The 19,338-nt window shown below is 36.8% G+C and overlaps 5 protein-coding genes and 1 long non-coding RNA gene across 11 annotated transcripts in view; 3 read left to right on the forward strand and 3 right to left on the reverse strand.

Annotated features, from left to right (window-relative positions):
• LOC9303149 (calcium-dependent protein kinase 5) overlaps positions 1-1,561 on the reverse strand; it is a 3,185-nt gene extending 1,624 nt beyond the window's left edge. The window contains 4 exon segments of the mRNA XM_021017432.1: positions 1-36; positions 124-267; positions 351-1,167; positions 1,412-1,561. Of these exon segments, the coding sequence (XP_020873091.1) occupies positions 1-36; positions 124-267; positions 351-1,077 (907 nt within the window). The 5' untranslated portion in view covers positions 1,078-1,167; positions 1,412-1,561.
• A 2,904-nt stretch (positions 1,562-4,465) lies between these two features.
• LOC9305167 (monosaccharide-sensing protein 2) lies at positions 4,466-8,084 on the forward strand. 6 transcript variants are annotated; one of them, XM_021017133.1, is made up of 6 exons: positions 4,581-4,655; positions 5,143-5,316; positions 5,454-6,020; positions 6,103-7,043; positions 7,140-7,327; positions 7,423-8,064. In XM_021017133.1, the coding sequence occupies exons 2-6, from the start codon at positions 5,238-5,240 to the stop codon at positions 7,865-7,867; spliced, it is 2,220 nt and encodes a 739-aa protein (XP_020872792.1). In that variant the 5' UTR covers positions 4,581-4,655; positions 5,143-5,237; the 3' UTR covers positions 7,868-8,064. The 6 variants fall into 6 exon arrangements, with proteins under 6 accessions (XP_020872788.1, XP_020872792.1, XP_020872790.1 ...); XM_021017131.1 differs by having other exon boundaries at positions 4,611-5,007; positions 7,423-8,084; XM_021017130.1 differs by having other exon boundaries at positions 4,643-4,817.
• On the reverse strand, positions 8,034-9,318 carry LOC9303150 (homoserine kinase). Its single transcript, XM_021017134.1, is given in 3 exon segments — positions 8,034-8,377; positions 8,380-9,097; positions 9,099-9,318. Coding segments are annotated over 3 exon segments (1,113 nt in total). The 5' UTR covers positions 9,228-9,318; the 3' UTR covers positions 8,034-8,111.
• Positions 9,319-9,542: 224 nt separating this feature from the next.
• Positions 9,543-10,486, forward strand: LOC9305168. Its single transcript, XR_002330715.1, has 2 exons — positions 9,543-9,834; positions 9,990-10,486. It is a non-coding gene; the product is annotated as an uncharacterized LOC9305168 (long non-coding RNA).
• A 432-nt stretch (positions 10,487-10,918) lies between these two features.
• Positions 10,919-15,081, reverse strand: LOC9303151 (glutamate receptor 3.2). The gene is made up of 8 exons (XM_021018889.1): positions 14,791-15,081; positions 14,617-14,701; positions 14,084-14,359; positions 12,649-13,997; positions 12,279-12,556; positions 12,158-12,189; positions 11,679-12,073; positions 10,919-11,595 (listed from the first exon to the last, which is right to left on the reverse strand). The coding sequence occupies exons 3-8, from the start codon at positions 14,337-14,339 to the stop codon at positions 11,170-11,172; spliced, it is 2,736 nt and encodes a 911-aa protein (XP_020874548.1). The 5' UTR covers positions 14,340-14,359; positions 14,617-14,701; positions 14,791-15,081; the 3' UTR covers positions 10,919-11,169.
• Positions 15,082-15,415: 334 nt separating this feature from the next.
• LOC9305169 (zinc finger protein ZAT3) lies at positions 15,416-17,829 on the forward strand. The gene has a single exon (XM_002867033.2). It carries the CDS (start codon positions 16,191-16,193, stop codon positions 17,040-17,042), a length of 852 nt encoding a protein of 283 aa, XP_002867079.1. The 5' UTR covers positions 15,416-16,190; the 3' UTR covers positions 17,043-17,829.
• The last annotated feature ends 1,509 nt before the right edge of the window (positions 17,830-19,338 follow it).

Below are 19,338 nucleotides of genomic sequence, written 5' to 3' on the forward strand. Positions count from 1 at the left end.
CCTTTCACACAGCATCAAATATCCCTTGCTGTGTTTCTGATTCCAAAAAAGACAAAACAATACACATATCAGGTGACTACTACTGTCTTAAGGACCAAGAGACCGGCTTACAAGACAATTTACCTGCCCAGAAAGGCGGGACTCCGCTAAGCAATATATACAGTATAACACCAGCAGTCCACACATCAGCTTCAGGCCCATAACGTTTGAGCAAAACCTCAGGAGCAACATAATATGGACTTCCAACAACATCAGTGAATATTTGACCTGAAAGTCACATTCACTTTCATAAGATTCATTTACACGTTTAGTTAAGCAAAACATTAACTAAAAAGCTTCAAACATTTTACCTGGTTTGAAAAAGACAGATAGCCCAAAATCAATAGCCTTGAGAGAGAAATCATCATCCTTATTAACCAACAAGAAATTCTCAGGCTTCAAGTCTCTATGCATAACACCAAGCGAATGACACGCTTCAACAACCCCGACAATGATCTTAGTCAGCTCAGCAGCTTTCCTCTCACTATAATGTCCTCTCTGAATAATCCTATCAAACAATTCACCTCCAGCACAAAGCTCCATAACAATGTGAACATACAACGAGTCCTCATAAGCTCCTTTAATCGTCACGATGTTACCGTGGCCAGCCAAATGATGCATTATCTGAATCTCCCTTCTAACATCCTCAACATCTTCTTTAGAGATCAACTTCCTCTTGGATATTGACTTACAAGCGTAGTCAACGCCAGAGGCAATCTCTGTACATAGATAAGTCGTTCCAAATTGACCTTGTCCTAGCTTACGGCTAAGGGTATAGATATCACGAATGTTTGGTGTCTTATGACCAAGAACATAGTAAGCTTGATTATCTGGGTTACGCCTCATGATTGGTTCTCCTAAAGGAATAACAAGAGCTGGATTTTTGCTGTTGTTGTTGTCTTTGGAGAATTCTTGAGCAATGATGTCTGCAGCGTTGGGAGAGTGATCGGAATGAGAGGTTTTAGAGTAATCTTCAGGGTTATTGTTATTGCCCTCGCAGATTTTGTCCTTGAAAGATCCACGGCAAGAATTGCCCATGAAACAATGGGAATTTACCAAATCCTGGATTTAAAGACAGCAACTTTCACTTTGTGTTCTTCATCCAAGGAACTGTTCATAGAGATAACACTGTCAAAAGTCAAAACCCAAAAATCAGACCAAATCTCAGAAGCTAAACGAGAACAAAGTAATGAACTTTAACAATCACAAGTAAAGAAAGTCGCAAAACTCATACCAGATCAAAGAGTCAAAGTAACCAAGAAAAAAGACAAAACACAAGAGCTAAGAAGTTTCGATGGATCTTCTAAAAGGAATCAGAAAACAGAGAATGAGGTAGAGTTGAAAAAGGAAAGGGGAAAGAGGATCTAGTTACCAGTTGTTGAACTAAGAAGGCCGAGAGAGAAGACTGAAAGAATGATTTAGGATTTAGGAATCTGACTTAAAAGGAGAAACTAAATTTTGGGAGACAAAAGAAGAAAAGTCGAACCAGAAGGGAAAGCTACAATATTTAATGTTTTTTTTTTTTAGTTCAGAGAAAAGCTTCAAGTAGTACTAAAAAAAAAAAAGAGATTGAAGCAGAATAAAAAATAGATTTTTATGAGTTTTTGTTTGGTCGGATAGATTAGATTCGTTGGATGAGAATGTGATGGGTTTTAGTTTACGGCGGCGATTGAGCGAAGAAAGGTCTTCTAATTAGTGCTCACCAGCTACTACTACACCTCTCTGACTCTCTCTCCGCTGTTTCCTCTCACCTTCTTCTAATTTTCTCTTCTTCTTTTTTTTTTCCGCAATCCAGTTTCTCTTTTAATAACTCCCCAAATATTTTTATTTTTGTAAAAATGATAACTAAAATTAAGAAAAGAAAAAAGCAAAAAAGGTCAAAATTAGAATGACATGTTTTCTTTTTCTCTCTGACTCTCTCTTTAATATTATAATGTTAAATATACAAATTTTATTATATAGAAAATGGATACACACACTTATTACAAGTAAAACACTTTGGGAAGTTTTAAGCACGATGGTTTTATTCTAGTATGAGAAGAATAATTTAAATACATGTGATATACTTGTAAAAGAAGCCACCATTCCTTCACTCTCCTATAAGAAAAGTAAACTCTTGAGACTTTTTCTTAAAATATACTAGTAGATATGCAAAATATATAAACAATAATAATTATGACGTCACTGAGTAGTATGACGTGAGAGATAGACACGTTTCCATATATTGCAAGTTCCTGGTTTTACTTTAGCCCCTCACATAATCCCTATTGAGTTTACGGTAATGCATCTAATTATCTAAATTCAGTCATGCAGATATATAAATGTACAAGGAGTAAGAGTTACGTTATATGAGCATTTTACAAATATTATTACTTCCAAGAACTTAAGAAACTTCTGATAAATTAAAGAAACACTAAAGACCGTAAAAACCAGCCCGGTCATCTACAAATCGGTTCGCGTTTGGGCCTTTTATCCACTGATCCAGGCCAATATTCATTACAAAATTCAGACCCAAAGGCCGTATTATTGTGTTGTTTTAGACTTTAGACCTTACAATATAACATATTACACATTCAATTCCAAAATAACATATACAAAAGCAAAAATCCGAATTTTTTTATTAAAAAACGATATCAAAGTTGACACCTTCACAAGACTGTATCAAATTTGACACCTCTACACGAGCAAAATTATATTTTAGGATTTGTATCAATGTGCTGGCTGATTTCTCCTGTAAGATCTCTCGATCTTTGTCTGAATTCGTTTTCACATTAGTTTGGTGACAAACATAACGTTACTGAAAAGAATAAAAAACATAAAGTTATTGAATTTTTCACTTTTGCATAATAGTCCTCTCCTTCATATTCTTTTTCAAAATGTTACTTCCTGTCCAAAGAAAAATATCTTAACCACTACCAGTGAACATAAATGGTACGTTTCTCCTCATTCTACGGAATTTTAAGACGCAATGATGATGATTAATTGATGATGTGGACAACAATCTTTATATATTCGCATTCACATGCCATGACTGTTCAAACTCTATGAAAAAAAGATTCTATATATTGCGTGTTTATATCCTGTGGTGTGTAGTGTGTAATGTAGTTCCATACATAACCGCTTATACTACGTTCATTTCCGGAAAATATCTAAAAAAATATGGAGTCATAAATATTTATAAACAAGTTAGATGTTTTTTTCTATGCTCGAAATACGTTTATGGTAATCTTTGCGGTCAAATATACGAACTTTAACAACGACGTTTAACAATATATCTTTTGTTTTATACATGCCAAGTTTTGTATGATAAAATGTAGATATTTATTTTCAGAAAACCAGTAGTTGTAGTCACATGGTTTGTTTTTGTTGATCAAAATTTGTTAATGCTATTCATTTGGAGACTGCAAATAGAATTGGTATTCGGTTCAAAAGATTTAAGTCTACCAAACTATTCACTATTTTTAACACCAGATAAATGTTGATCATATACTCTCTTTTTTTTTGTAGAATAACTTGATTTAACCGATCAAAATTGAGTTTTCTACTGTTTTTTTTTTTTTAATAATAAATAAATGAGACTGAATTATCCAAAACATCAAAATATTGACAGAAATCAATGAATGAGTGTATTTCATATGATATCATGATTAAGAAATTTGAATGAATTAGTTATTTTTGGGTAAATTTAGGAACGCTTAACCAAGTTAATATAAAATGCCATTACACCTGACCTTAATAAAATCATTGGCTAGTATGTGTTCTTATTCCCCACGTACAACGAATTTGTATATTTTGGTTAAAATAGTCCACGAATCAATATATTCTTTAACACACACAAAAAAAAAACTCAATTTGATTTTTTATACAGTCTTATTTCTTCCCTTTAAATCTGTAAGGAAAATAGTAAAGTGAAGAAGAAAAAACTATTCATTATATTGTAACATACGAATACGACTCACGATTAACTAAAGTTAAAGTGTCTCATTGTATTTGGACTTTGGACAATATTCTCCATTATTGCATTTTCTCTTTCTTGATTAATTATGTAAAGTTAATATGATTTGAAGATGCTTTTCGATATGTAAACAAACTAAACTTTACTTTACCAATAACTTTATTTTCAGAAATCTGAAGTCCTTACATAAAAATCAGATATTTATCTCTAGTTTCTTGTATAGTCCCAATGAATCTAAGAATTCAAAAACCAATCCTATCTTTGTTTCATATTTACAAAAAGTACCAAATCTTTTTCCCCAATTATGCCGACATTAAACTCATTTCTTTACATACAAAATCCGAAATTGATATCCGTTTTCCCCAATTTAAAGTTTTTACCTTTACTTCATGAATGTGAAAGATGGTAAAAAGCAGAACATTTCGGGAAATTTGATTTTAATAGGCCCGTGAATAAACTCGTGGACCCAAATCGAAAAGATAACAAATTTAAAGATTATTGGTGTTTACTTAATTCTCTGAAAAAATTCTGTACGCAAACACGAGAAAGAGAAGAGAGACATACACACACATACGTGGTTTGAGAGGACAGGAGCAAAACGGCAGGTGTCACTAATCCCATAGGCTTCTCTCTCTGTTCACAGTCCTTTCGCATAGAAAAAGTATTCAGTTTTATATTCCCACGGTTATTTCGAAATCTAGCTTACGTTTTCTTTTTTTGATTTAAACCAAAAGGGTAAACAAAAGAAATGCTTTTTGATTGCTTAGTGACGCCATTGAAGCAGCGGCTCACAGATAGTGGCTTCTTCTGCCTCCAATTCCAAGTTGCTAACCCTAGTTTTCATCTCTCTCTCTCTCTCTCTCTCTCTCTCTCCATATATATCATATCTCTCGTACTTTCTTGCTTTCTCTTCCTTCTACTTGGTAGAAGAGATAAAAAGTAGTCAAATTTTATTCAAAGTTTTGATTTTGACATCTGAAGTTTCACCTCTATTTTTTCCAGAACTCCTTTGGGTCTGTGTCTTTTACGTCACTAAAGGGTTTGTTTCAATTGGTTTGTTATAGTCCTAGGTCATGCTTTTTGGTGTTATCTCTCTCTGTTTTATCTTTTCGCTCACCAGTGATTGTGTCTGCTTTTCGATTTTTCAGGTGGGTTTTGTCTCACTCACTCATCGTCGTTGATCAGTGACTCTGTTTTGCGAAATTCTCTTCGGATTTCTTGATAAAAGATATAAGACGGAATCATGAGTGGAGCTGTGCTTGTTGCTATTGCTGCTGCTGTTGGCAACTTGTTACAAGGATGGGATAACGCAACTATTGCAGGTGATTGATTATGTTCTAAATCCATAATTCTGTTTATGAAGTTTAGGATTTTTATTGATACAATTCACTGATTCATCCTTTTAGCTTATCTCTTTTGCTTGTGTGATGATTTTTGAGCTTTCTTTGGGACTCTGCAGGAGCTGTGTTGTACATAAAAAAGGAGTTTAATTTGGAGAGTAATCCATCAGTGGAAGGTCTAATTGTGGCGATGTCACTTATTGGTGCTACTCTGATTACAACATGCTCTGGAGGGGTAGCTGATTGGCTTGGTCGCCGTCCGATGCTAATATTGTCCTCAATTCTCTACTTTGTTGGTTCTCTAGTAATGCTATGGTCTCCCAACGTTTATGTGTTGCTCTTAGGAAGGTTGTTAGATGGATTTGGGGTTGGTCTTGTGGTCACACTTGTTCCTATTTATATATCCGAGACTGCACCTCCTGAGATTAGGGGACTGTTGAATACGCTACCGCAGTTCACTGGCTCTGGAGGGATGTTCTTATCGTACTGTATGGTTTTCGGGATGTCGTTGATGCCATCACCTAGCTGGAGATTGATGCTTGGTGTCCTTTTCATCCCTTCCCTTGTCTTTTTCTTCCTCACAGTCTTCTTCTTGCCCGAGTCCCCAAGGTGGCTCGTGAGCAGAGGTCGAATGCTTGAAGCAAAGCGGGTTCTTCAGAGACTGCGTGGTCGCGAAGATGTGTCTGGTTAGTCTTTAAACATTCTGACTCTAATTATTTCAATGAAACCATTTTTTTCTGTTGAACGTTCTTATGTGGCAATGAATAGGTGAGATGGCTCTGTTGGTTGAGGGTCTTGGAATTGGAGGTGAAACAACCATAGAGGAATATATAATTGGTCCTGCGGATGAAGTTACTGATGATCATGATATAGCTGTGGATAAGGATCAAATTAAGTTGTATGGTGCAGAAGAAGGGCTGAGTTGGGTTGCTAGGCCAGTCAAAGGAGGAAGCACTATGAGCGTTTTGTCTCGCCATGGAAGTACAATGAGCAAGAGGCAAGGCTCATTGATTGATCCTCTTGTCACACTGTTTGGGAGCGTTCACGAGAAGATGCCAGACACTGGAAGCATGAGGAGTGCCTTGTTCCCACATTTTGGGAGTATGTTCAGTGTGGGAGGGAATCAACCGAGAAATGAAGACTGGGATGAAGAGAATCTTGTTGGAGAAGGTGACGATTATCCATCTGACCATGGAGATGATTCTGATGATGATCTTCATTCTCCGTTGATCTCACGACAAACGACAAGCATGGAGAAAGACATGCCTCACACTGCTCATGGAACTCTTTCTAACTTCAGACATGGAAGTCAAGTGCAGGGAGCTCAAGGGGAAGGAACGGGTAGTATGGGGATTGGAGGTGGATGGCAAGTGGCATGGAAATGGACTGAAAGAGAAGATGAATCGGGACAGAAAGAAGGTGGATTCAAGCGGATATACTTGCATCAAGAAGGTTTCACGGGATCTCGACGTGGCTCAATTGTTTCATTGCCTGGAGGTGATGGAACCGGTGAGGCAGAGTTTGTACAAGCGTCTGCTTTGGTTAGCCAACCAGCTCTTTATTCCAAAGACCTTCTCAAGGAACATTCAATTGGTCCTGCTATGATGCATCCATCCGAAACAGCTAAAGGGTCAATTTGGCATGATCTTCATGATCCTGGAGTCAAACGTGCATTAGTCGTAGGAGTCGGACTTCAAATACTTCAGCAGGTAATCTAGATAGAGACATCAAAATTAGTGAATCACAGAAGAAATTTTGCTGTTTATTCTAATTCTATGTTTTCCTGCTTCCTCTTGGAAATGTAGTTCTCAGGCATCAATGGAGTTCTTTACTACACACCGCAAATCCTTGAGCAGGCGGGTGTCGGGATTCTACTATCGAACATGGGGATTAGTTCTTCCTCAGCATCCTTACTTATAAGTGCATTGACAACCTTTGTGATGTTACCTGCAATCGCTGTTGCAATGAGGCTCATGGATCTCTCTGGTCGAAGGTGATTAAAACTTAAATTTCGTTTGTTCTTACATTACACACGAAACGAAACAAGCTAAAATGCGTTATGAAATGTCTTTTAATTTATATTTGCAGGACTTTGCTTCTCACCACGATACCAATCCTGATAGCATCTCTATTGGTCTTAGTAATCTCGAATCTAGTTCACATGAACAGCATTGTGCACGCGGTCTTATCAACCGTAAGTGTCGTGCTCTACTTCTGTTTCTTCGTGATGGGTTTTGGTCCTGCTCCAAACATCCTCTGTTCAGAGATCTTTCCGACTCGAGTCCGCGGAATCTGCATCGCCATCTGCGCACTCACCTTCTGGGTCTGTGACATTATCGTCACTTACAGTCTCCCTGTGCTGCTCAAATCCATTGGACTTGCTGGTGTGTTTGGAATGTACGCAATCGTCTGTTGCATCTCATGGGTCTTTGTGTTCATTAAAGTCCCCGAAACTAAAGGCATGCCACTTGAAGTCATCACAGAGTTCTTCTCCGTTGGAGCTAGACAAGCTGAAGCTGCCAAAAACGAGTGAGAAACTAAAAGACTTGAGATCAAAAGTTTGTGTAATGTTTCCATGTTCATGTGGATTTGTTGTTGTCTTTTTACTTTGTGCAGTAATAATCATCTCTCTCTCTCTCTCTGTTTCTTCTTCCTCATGTGGGGAGAAAAAAATGAGGAAGAAGAAAAAAGTTTCAAACTTTCAATTACGAATCTCTTTATTATCATTTACCATTTATTTGCAGAATCCATAGAACAAATCCGTAAAACTCGAAAAATTACATACTTTTGATAAGTCTAGCTCCGATTTTATCAAGTTTCTTCACAGAAGCAATAGATTTCAAGTTTCCGACCTTCAAGAACGCTTCCACCATTTTCTCTCCGATCTCGAAACCTTTCTCCGCCGTGTCGATCACTGCAACCGCCGTTGGACCAACTCCACTTATAGTGCAACCAAATGCTCCAGCTTCTAAAGCAGCTCTCTTCACAGCTTCCATTCCCGGAATCAATGGTGCTCTCTTCGGCTCCACTACTTTATCCGACAAAGCGCCTTCCCAAGATTCTCCACGTCACCTTCCAAAACCGCCGCCACTAACACCGCCGCTTGGCTACTGTTCCAAACATGGTGAGCCATCGGAATCTCTTTTGCTAATGCTGCTCTCATTTTTTTAGTGGGAGCTTCGAAATCAGGGCTAACGAGAACAAAGAAGAGATCTTTCTCCAATGGGAATCTCAAAGGTTTCAAATCAAGCGGCTCGTAGCTTCTAATCAAAACGAATCCACCCATAATCGCCGGAGCAATGTTATCAGCGTGAAAGCCTGAGACTTTTGCTTCCGATTTTAATCCGGCGAGAACTAGCTCGTCGTTTCCTAATTTCCCGCCGAATAATTCATTAACCGCCACAGCTGCTGCGGCGGCGCTAGCCGCGCTAGAACCTAAACCACTACCTAAAGGAAGTCCTTTATGCAAAGCTAACGATACACCAACCGATTTGATCCCAAGCATCTTCATCGTCGCCATAGCTGCAATTCCCGCACAATTCCGGTGTGGATCAAAGCTGAGTTTGGTCGTGGTTCCGGTGATCTCAGAGATTGAGATCTCTCCGTTACGAACTGTGGGATCCACGTGGAGAGTGACGTGGTCACCGAGACCATCGACGGCGCATCCTAAGAAGTCAAAGCCTGGACCTAAATTCGCAACAGTCGCCGGAGCGAAAGTTTTGACGGAGGTGAAAACTGGCTCTGGCTCGGTGACGATGACAAGGCTTTGTGATTTGTACGGAGGCTCTGGGTTTAAAGACAGAGACTTTAGCGATTACCTGCGATGAAAGTTTTGATTTTGGTTGAATATTGTGAATGGGTTTTGAAGGAGATTGAAAACAAATGGTCACCATTGATGGAACTGAAGAAAAATCTTCAAATCACAATATAACAAGAGAGACCAAAGGGAATTGGACTTTAATCTCGTCGACCCCCTCTCCTCCAAACATTCTCTATTTAGCCCCCTTATAAAAAACATATGTTTATTTGTTTTGTTTAATTCTGAAAAATAGTAAATGACCAAAAAAATATTGACTTTTCCACGTAATTACGGACCCAACCTAACTTTGGATCTATATCAATATTTGTTGGATCGGGTTTCGGATCTTTTAATTCCCCATTCTAAAGATTGAATCTCTAACCTTAATTGGCAAAAAAAAAAAAAAAACTCTAACCCAATTTTTTTTCTCATTTCTCACATTTTTCCTTTTTCTCTCAAAGAAGAAGAACGACGACTCCAAACCAACAAAATACACAAATTTTGGCTCCAGCGAAAGAAAACACCCTTTTCGATTTCATTGATAAAACGTAAAGCGATTTCTCGTGGGAAGAAGAAGAAGACGACGATGGGAACAATGAGAAAAGCATTGTACAACGTAGGATTCTGGATCCGGGAAACTGGTCAAGCACTTGATCGGCTCGGTTGTCGCCTCCAAGGCAAAAAACACTTCCGAGAACATCGTATGTCTTTTGGGTTTTGTTTGTGAAACAGATGAATTTTCGGATTAGAATTTGTTGTAATTTTCGGATTGAATTTGTTCCAATTTGTAGTTATTTATGTAGAATTTGAGACTGTTTTTGAATGTTTGATATTGAATTTGTATTTGTTATTGCAGGTACTAATTACAATGGTTATTACGAGAGGAGGAAGATCTAGTTGTAGAAGTGAACCATATGCCTCTCTTAGAAGTGTCAAAAGACAAAAGCAATTAGATCCAAAGCATTCAGAGATAGCAGCTGTAGTGAGGTCTGATTGTGAGACCATGGCTGCTGGTTTTAACATGGATTATGGTGATTATAGAGGTGATGGAGAGGCTGTTTTGTATCCAAGGTTGTTGGTGATAGTAGAGGTGATGGAGAGACTGTTTTTGTACCCAAGGTTGTTTGGTTTCTAAAGTTTTTTATAAATCTAAGTGTTTAGGTACAATTGTTCGGATGTGTTTTGGTTTCTAAGGTTATGTATGAAGCTAATTGTTTAGGTACAACTGGTACGATCAGGTACAACTATGTTTCTGGGTTTATGTTTTTTGGTTCAAAAACCTATCTAATTATGTATGTATCTTTGAATCTGAATCTTAATATTTTTATGTATGAATCTATGTATTGAATATAATCTAAGAGTTTTGAACCAAAAAAAAAAAAATCTTAATTTTTCAAAAAATCTGACAAATATGTAGGTTGTAAGGGCTTTTATTAAAAAAACAGTTAAATATCTGAAAATATCTGAAAGAATCTAAGGATATCTAAAAATATCTAAAAAAATCTGACAAATAGCTTATCTGGCGCCGTTATTTTTGAAAAAAATAATTAAAAATAGCACAAATTTGTTCATAGTTGTACAGTTGTACCCGGTTGCACATTTTTTTAACAAGAGAGACCAAAGGGAATTGCAGATGAACATTGTGATTCACCTAATTTTAGTGTTAAACTGTTAGGGTTTATAAAATGTTTTAGTGAGTAGTGACTACTGACTAGTGACTAATTGATTCCATGGCTAATCAGTAATCAGCAACCACTAAGCTTCCGGTTAATGGATACAATTCGATTTAGGCAACTAAACCGGATTGGCACCACTAGTCTTTATAAGATTATGTATGATACAGCTTTGCTTACATGTTTATGCTTCAACTTTCTGTGGTTAAAAAATGTTCAGTATTCCTTCAAGGTTTATTCTTGAAGTATAGTTTCAATCAATATCTGCATTCTACATTTCTACTATATATGGATGAGGTATGTGTCTGCATTTCTTCATCTTTCATATGCTTGAAGAAGATGGCTTGAGTATTGATGGATCTGTCATACCGGTCTAGAAGGCCGTAAAGAAAGATCATCGTTTCGCTTACGCTTCAACCTTCTCTTGGTTTCTTCTTCTTTTTCATCAAAATAAGCTAGAAATGTCTGCAATGTTTTAGAACGAGAACTTTCTGGTGAAGGTACTGTAGTTTCTTCCTCAGGCTTGCTGTGGCGCCAGAAGTCGCGAACTATTCTGAAGAAGTAGATGAAAAGAGCGATAAAACAAGCAATCCCACACACAAGGAATAATCCCCAGAAGCTACGGAGTTTAAGCTGTTCTGAATCCTCATCTGACTCTGAACCATTCAGGTTACTGCAGTTAGATCTTGAAAGCCACTTGTCATGAATCTTTTGAAGCTGTCCCGTCTCAGATAGACCTAAGATCGCGGTTGACATGTCGATTGCTAATGGAGAGTCTCTTGGAAATGCCTTTAAACAAAACCGCAAAAAAAGATGATCAAAATTAATGTTCAAACAAACCGCAGAGACAGATTCAAATGAAGGGTACTCACAAATCCCCAGCCACTTCTGGTAAATTCTTGGCCTCTAATGGCAAATCCGCAGAAGTCCGAGAGGAAGAGATCAACGTAAGGGCGCTCATCGACAATTGCAGCAACAGTTCCGTTTAGAAGAGCTGCAGCGTATTCTTTAGGAGAGCCGAGTGGTACAAGTCTGGATCTGGCGATGTTAAGCTCATCAATCATGTAGTTTTCGGCATAGGAACCTACCTGAAACCCAACTCGTCCACTGCTGCTGATGAGTGTGTCTACTCCTCTGATCGGTGAGTTTAGCTGTTGCACTGTAAGAATCGACGTAAGACTCGCTGTGTAGCTCGAAGTTATGATCAGTACCACAAATAGCCAGATCAGTAGCACAGCACGACCAAGTGTGCTCACTGTGTTCTCTCCTGCAAGTTTAGTTGCATAAAGATGTGAGAGAAATCATCACATGTACTGTAGTAACTTAGCTGCAGTTTTTATATGTAACTTACTGTGGGAGAAAAACATTGTGGAGAAGGTGAACCTACATAAATAGATCATAGCTTATGAGGTCTTTAGGTATGTTATACGCCAACATATTGATAAAATGCAACTTCAGTGCTGTTTACTAACCAGAGAATAGTAACAATTTGTTTCCTTGGAGGTCCGCGGAACTCATCGTTGATTCTATGTTCAAGAATCCATATTACTGATCCAACGATGAGGAAAAAAGCTGCTGTAACAGCCCACATTGGAGGTGTAAAAGGGCGTAAGAACGCCCACGGAGTATCATTCAGCTTTGTGACAGGAGCAACCACGACAAGCCCTGATTCTATGTATGGCTGAGTGAAATCCACAATCCTTGTTCGTTTTGTAACAATAGCTATGTCTCCTACAACAGCATCAAATAACTGAAAGCAAAAATGAACAACTCACAACTGTTACAATCAGTTTCGACAATGCTTTGTAAGAAAAATAATATTTTCTTGATTCTTTTGCTCACCCCGGTAGTGACATTGTTGACAAATTCATTAAAGTTTGGGTTCTTGAGGCCGTCTCCAAAAAGGACGAACTCATGAGGAACCGGATAAGATATCAGTTTTACCGCAGCTTCAAAAACATCAATGGCATACCCTTGCACTTTGTTGCTTCCATCCACCCTTGACACAAATTCCTTGAAACTTGCTCTATCGGGTACACCGATTCTCAATCTTCTCCCGTTGTTAGGAAAAACCCATCCACGTGGCGTCACAGAAGTCCCACCAGGCCAAGTCACATTGTTCAGATGTTGGTTTGAGCTCGAACGATTTGAAGGCTTATTGTATAGTGACTCTGGAGGTATAATAGAGAGCCCAGAATGGTTAGACCAGTACCCTATCTGCCTAAACCCGTCATCAACCACGTTTATGATGTCATATGAGGGCTGTATCATTGATCTGTCAGGAAGAAACTGTATTTGACCTGTAAGACCAGTCATGTTTGTATTCACAATATAATCAAGAAATTGTGATCCTTGGTCAAATATGCTCAATGCACCTAGATTCAGTGACCCTCCTCCCGTCATGGTGGTTAACTTTGGGTCGCTAGAGAAGGAAATGTTAGCTCCGCTATCTAGAAGTGTCTTAACAGCTCGAGCAATGATCCAGACAGTATCATAAGCATAAAGTCCGTAAACGTTTAAACCGACAGTCCCATTACTCAACTTGTTCCACCGTGCCACAAAATCTTTTTTCTTTCTTGAATTTGGTGTGTGAATACGAAGAGTGAGCACTCCTCTAAAAGATTCAGCATTCTTGGAAGGCAACGGGTTAACTGAATCTAACAGAGAAGTCAACCAAGTTGTAGCTATCCAAACATAGCCTTTCTCCATCATGCCAAGCTTCTGGGCTTCCTCAAAGATCATCCCACCTGTTCTAGGGAAAGTGTTCACAATGATAACCCGAGACTCCATCCCTTGAATCTTAACCAACTCATCAATAATCTCACGAGGACTCGTAATCACCACATCCAAAGGAAGCACAGCCTTGTATGAAATCTTGCAGCGCCTTCCTTCGAGCTCATCGCCTAAGGCTGTTATACCGTTTCTACTGTTGTCATCATCATTGTACAATGCAACCACCTCTGACCAACCGTAGTAACTTATCATTTCCGCAATGGCACGCATCAGAAAGAGATCGCTAGGTGCTGTTTGGACAAAGAACGGGAACTGGAGCGCCGAGAGGCTAGGGTCTAAAGCTGTGAATGACAACATAGGCACACTAAGCTCATTTGCAAGATGAGACAGTACATGAGCCATTATTGATGTCTGAGGACCAATGATAGCCACAGCATCAGTCTCCATGAACTGCAATGCTGTACAATAAAACCAACACAAAGAATAAGTAAAAGTTTAGTTCCAAAACAAGAACCAATGAAACAAGATCATATATTTTTTTCACCTCCCATGATGGTGAGGAATCCATTACGCTTAGCATCATACGTCATTATACGCAATTTTGATCCACCAAGGAAGAGAGGATCAGAATTTACATCATCCTCTGCAGCTTTCATGGCAATATTTGTAACTTCACCATGTAAAGTCCCTAAACTGAAGATGGCTCCAACATCAACATAACGAGGCCTTGAAGCTCCCTCTGAAATCATCCCATCACCAAGAAGAACAATGAAGCTCAACAGAACCAAAACCCAAAACATTGTTTTGGTTTAACCAGTTCCTGAAAACACCAAGTTTGATAAACAAACAACAATTAGACAAAAACCTTGAGATAAAATCCCCAAAACACTTGAGAATCACTGGTCACAAAATGAGAGATTGTTAGCCACTTCACCGAATCAAAATGGGATTTTATTAAAGAGTAGCATAAGAAGAGAAAGCTAGAAACTTCTTAAGAAACAAAAAGAATATGGTACATAAGCAAAGAAAGTAGCTTTCTTTAGAACTGAAAAAGTGTCACGAGGATTAAACCCTTACCTCAAAGATAGAGAAGAGAACAACGAAGGATTGTCAAGAAATGAGTGGCAGAGATGCCAAAACCCAAAACCAAACCAAAATCATCCTTTAAAGAAAAGCAGATTCGTCAGGCAAATGAAAATCTAGTTGAAAGAAAGCATGAGGAACAAGCAAGAGGACTACATATATAAAAACCTGAAAAAAGGAGGTAAATTGAGAAAAGTAAAATCATGGGTATGCTTGAAGATTTAGGAAAGTGGTGAGCTTTTTGGTGGGATTTGATTACTTCCAATCAGAATTCATGCACTAGTCACTGAGAAAAAGGGTTAAAGAAGGAAATTAGATAGACTAATAATGATTGTCGACATAGATAATGAGCCATTATCGATTGAGAATGTGAAATATCTAAACTTTAAGTTTTGTTTCCATTGAAAAATGAAATCTTTTTGTTTTGTTTGCAAGTTGACGAAGTGACCTTTTTTCTTCCCAGCCAAAGAAAATGAGTAGGATAAAAAAGATGATGATATATTACTTATACTATAATCTATTATGGTAGTCTATTGGCTACTGAAATCATTAACCCAAAAAGAAGGAATTTAATCAAATTATCTTTTGCGTCATGGAGTTGTATGATTATACTTTTGATTATTGAATCAGTATTTGGATTCCGTTATTCCTTGATCCAATGACTCTTTTTAACGTTATTTATTGTTCATTTTCTTTTTTGAAAAGTACTATTATTATATTTTGTGGTCTTTCATACGACATTGAGAAAATCTGGATACTTCGAATATCTTTATTCCACATTTAAAACATCTTCCACATATGACATAACTCCAAATATGTAATGTTGTTGTGGACTATGCAAAAAAAATTACAGATGCTTATGGCATTTTTCTGATTTTCTTGTCCAATATAGGCAACCTTAATTCTTGTTACCAAAAAAGAGAGACAAGTTTCTTATGCCAAAAACAATTCTTGTTAATATATAAATATTTTAGAAAAATTAACAAAAACGCACGATGAAGTAAAAAATCTAAAAGGATGTATAACCAAAAAAAACAAAAAATGTAGGAAACAAATCGTAATCAAATGTCCAATATCAATAGTGTGAATCATGGGAGAGTGGGGATTTTTTTTTTCTGTCGAACCTCCACCGAAATTGAGTAATGAAAGCTCGAAATCCACTAAAATCTTTATTTTCCAAACCTTCCAATTAGATTTGGAGTTTTTTTGCTTCACATGTTTAGAATTTAATACTAGACGCAAGTATTATAAGGCCCATCGGAAATAATGGACTTTAGTATTATTATTAACCCATCAGAGATAAACTTGGGCCAACAAATAATAAGCAGCAAAACTGACACATAAAAAAAAACGTGGTGGTTTCAAACTGCAAATGAAAGAGATAAGTCGTCCTTACATAGTAAACCGCTCTGTTCCTCAACTGAAGTTAACTGTCTCCCTGTTCCTCCATAACTTCTTTCCCACGTAACCGTCTCCTTCTTCTTCGTCTTCTTCTACTTAAGCAACCCTTTCTCTAACTTGTACTCTTTTTTTCAATTTTCTCCCATCACTTTCTCTACGTGCTCACAATGAACAACAATCATTCCTTTTATGATCGCAATTTTCACATTCCACTTCATCCTTCTAACGCAAGTAACCCTAATCCAAATCTCCAGTTTGCTTTATCTTCAAGCTACGAACACAGTCCTAAGAAGAAACGCACCAAAACCGTTGCTTCATCTTCTAGTTCTTCACCAAAGTCCGCATCAAAACCCAAATACACCAGAAAACCAGATCCAAATGCCCCCAAAATCACTCGTCCATGTACTGAATGTGGCAGACAGTTTTGGTCTTGGAAAGCTCTCTTTGGTCACATGAGATGTCACCCTGAGCGTCAATGGCGTGGCATTAATCCTCCTCCTAACTACCGTGCCTCCACTACGGCTTCATCAAGACAACTAAACCAGAGATCACCAAATTGGGTCTCATTTATGTCTGAGGAAGACCATGAAGTCGCTTCTTGTCTCTTACTGTTGTCTAATGGCACACCATCATCATCGAGTAGTGAACGGTTTGAGTGTGGAGGATGTAAGAAAGTGTTTGGATCACATCAGGCTTTAGGAGGACACAGAGCGAGTCACAAGAACGTTAAAGGATGTTTCGCTATCACAAACGTAACCGATGATCCTATGACGGTTACTACTTCTAGTGATCAAGATCACAAGGCAAAAATCCTTACGTTTTCGGGGCATCATAAGTGTAATATCTGTTTTAGGGTGTTCCCGAGTGGTCAAGCTTTAGGAGGTCACATGAGATGTCACTGGGAAAGAGAAGAGGAGACGATGATCAGTGGTGCTTTGGATTTGAATGTTCCTGCAATACAGGATCTTTCTACTTCGGACACATCAGGGTGTTGTTTAGATCTTAGGTTAGGACTTTAATTAGTAATCTATATATTATAGTGGATGTTTCCTTCTAACTAATGGGTGAATGTACATGTTGTGATTTTATTATAAGTATAACGTATCTAGGATATTGTTGTATTCTGCTATCTATATGCTTAATAAAGAAAAATATTTAGTTTTCTGCTTCGAAATGTACTGATTTTCTGGCAAATAAAAAAACTTGAATCAAGAAAGAAAGAAAACTTGTGGTGTACCAAAATGTAAAAGAAAGTCTCAAACGTATATCTAACCAAATACTAGAGAACAGAATCGATCTCTTAAAACATGAAATTCATAAGCACATATTGAGCCGTTTTATAAAAGTTAAGCCAACAAATAAAACATTATAATTTCACCGAAGCTTAACTAGTTTCATATTATTCTAGCAAAATTTCATTGTTTGACTTGATCTCAAACTCACCACGATCTCCAAGACTCCCAACCATTCTATTTTTAATTATTTTTTAAGAACTCCTATCATTCCATCGTATATAGATTAGATCTTATTCCGCTAAAGAATCTCAGTGTTACCTATATCTAAGATAACCTTGTTTTCACCAGCTATATTTAACATATACAATTCTTAAATAAAGATTGAATAATCTTAAAAAATTTATTAATCTAAAGTCTAAAGATTCAGATGCATTATAGGTAAACACGCGGAACTAATTACAACATGCACGAACCCTAATCCGAGACAGTTATCAATTAATCTTCTCGAATCTATTAAACAATTACTAAATCAATTGTCCTTCAAACATTTATCAAACAAACTAGTGCGACACACAACCTTCGTGAATATTCAACTACTAACTTTTTTTAATAACAATAATTATCGTTTACAGCGATGCTTGTAATTAGTATATATAAATACATCAAAAACAACAAGAAGAATCTTCTGGTGAGATTTCTTAATATTTTTATTTATTTATTAAAACACATTATGTAAAATGCAATATTATCAAAACAAAATTCTTTTGCGCATATATCGAATATGAATCTCCCTAGCTCTTAATTGTACTGGCTCGTGTTAATCACAGGCGCGTGACAAATATGTTGTAAAGTTGTTCACGTACATTGTGATTCATTTCATATAATATGTCTACATCTACAACATGTTGACAAAATATATATGCATCATAATATTTTTATATGTTTTTTATTTTTTTATATATGTTTTAAAATGGTAGATATGAAGGCTTACGTAAGATGAAGTTGACCCATTTATCTCCTCACACGTTCTTTACATCTCTAATAAGCACTCCATCTATATAAAAAAGGGTGAACTATGGATCAAATTTAGTTTTTTTTTTTTTTTTTTTTCCAACATTCTCAAATGTAGTTTTAATTATCACGACAACTTCGGCTAAATATATCCACTATATATATTTTTTTCTTTGAATATTTAATGAGAAACTACAACTTGAATATACTAGTATATATTATATGATCCAAAAACATTAATTGGGGTGACGTCTTAAGAAAATGTCAGATAGATCCAACAAATATATATATGAATGAATTTGAGGATTCCTGCTGATGCCTGCGATACGATGTTGTTTTTATTTAAATATATATAAGCAAAATAGAAATTAAAAAATATATCAATTTTTAGTTGACTAAGCATTATGTCGTTAAGTAATTAATGTTGTAACCTGCAACTTATTAATCAAATTCAGATCCGTAGTTGAAAAATAATCAAGGTGATATTAGAAACCAGTCAGTACTAACGTACATACATGAGTTAAGTATATATATGTATATGCATTAATGTATATTATTTTGTAGCTGGATTTAATTATGTGGGAAGCACGTCATCGTGATTATTTTTAAGAGAGAAAACCGTATAAGAACTATTTATATGCATATATTGCACCATAATTAATTAGAATAATCCCAAATATAGTTAAGTGGATTCTTGAGCGAGATTAACTTATCTTTGAATCCAGGCTTTACACCTAATCAAACTATAATTCTAAAATCAAAATTAGCAAATTGTTAGTATTGAACAATTATCTCATTTAACTTCTAGTGGGATGCCGCAATGGGTGGCGACAAAAATAATAAAATTAATCACTGCTTTCATTTTAAAAAGTCATTAAACGGCAGTGACATCATCTTCCATTATCGCGGTCTTTGCTTCAGAAAAATATTATATCTATATTAGTTTATTTTCATTCAAACAAGAAGTGCTTATGAGATAATTAGTAAAGGACAGTAGTTGCGTACTACAATTAACATTTGCCCTTAGATTTAGCGCCACTTACTAATTATTCTTAGCAATTTTACCTTT

This window comes from Arabidopsis lyrata (genome assembly GCF_000004255.2).
Source record: "Arabidopsis lyrata subsp. lyrata unplaced genomic scaffold ARALYscaffold_7, whole genome shotgun sequence".
NCBI classification, from domain to species: Eukaryota; Viridiplantae; Streptophyta; class Magnoliopsida; order Brassicales; family Brassicaceae; genus Arabidopsis; species Arabidopsis lyrata.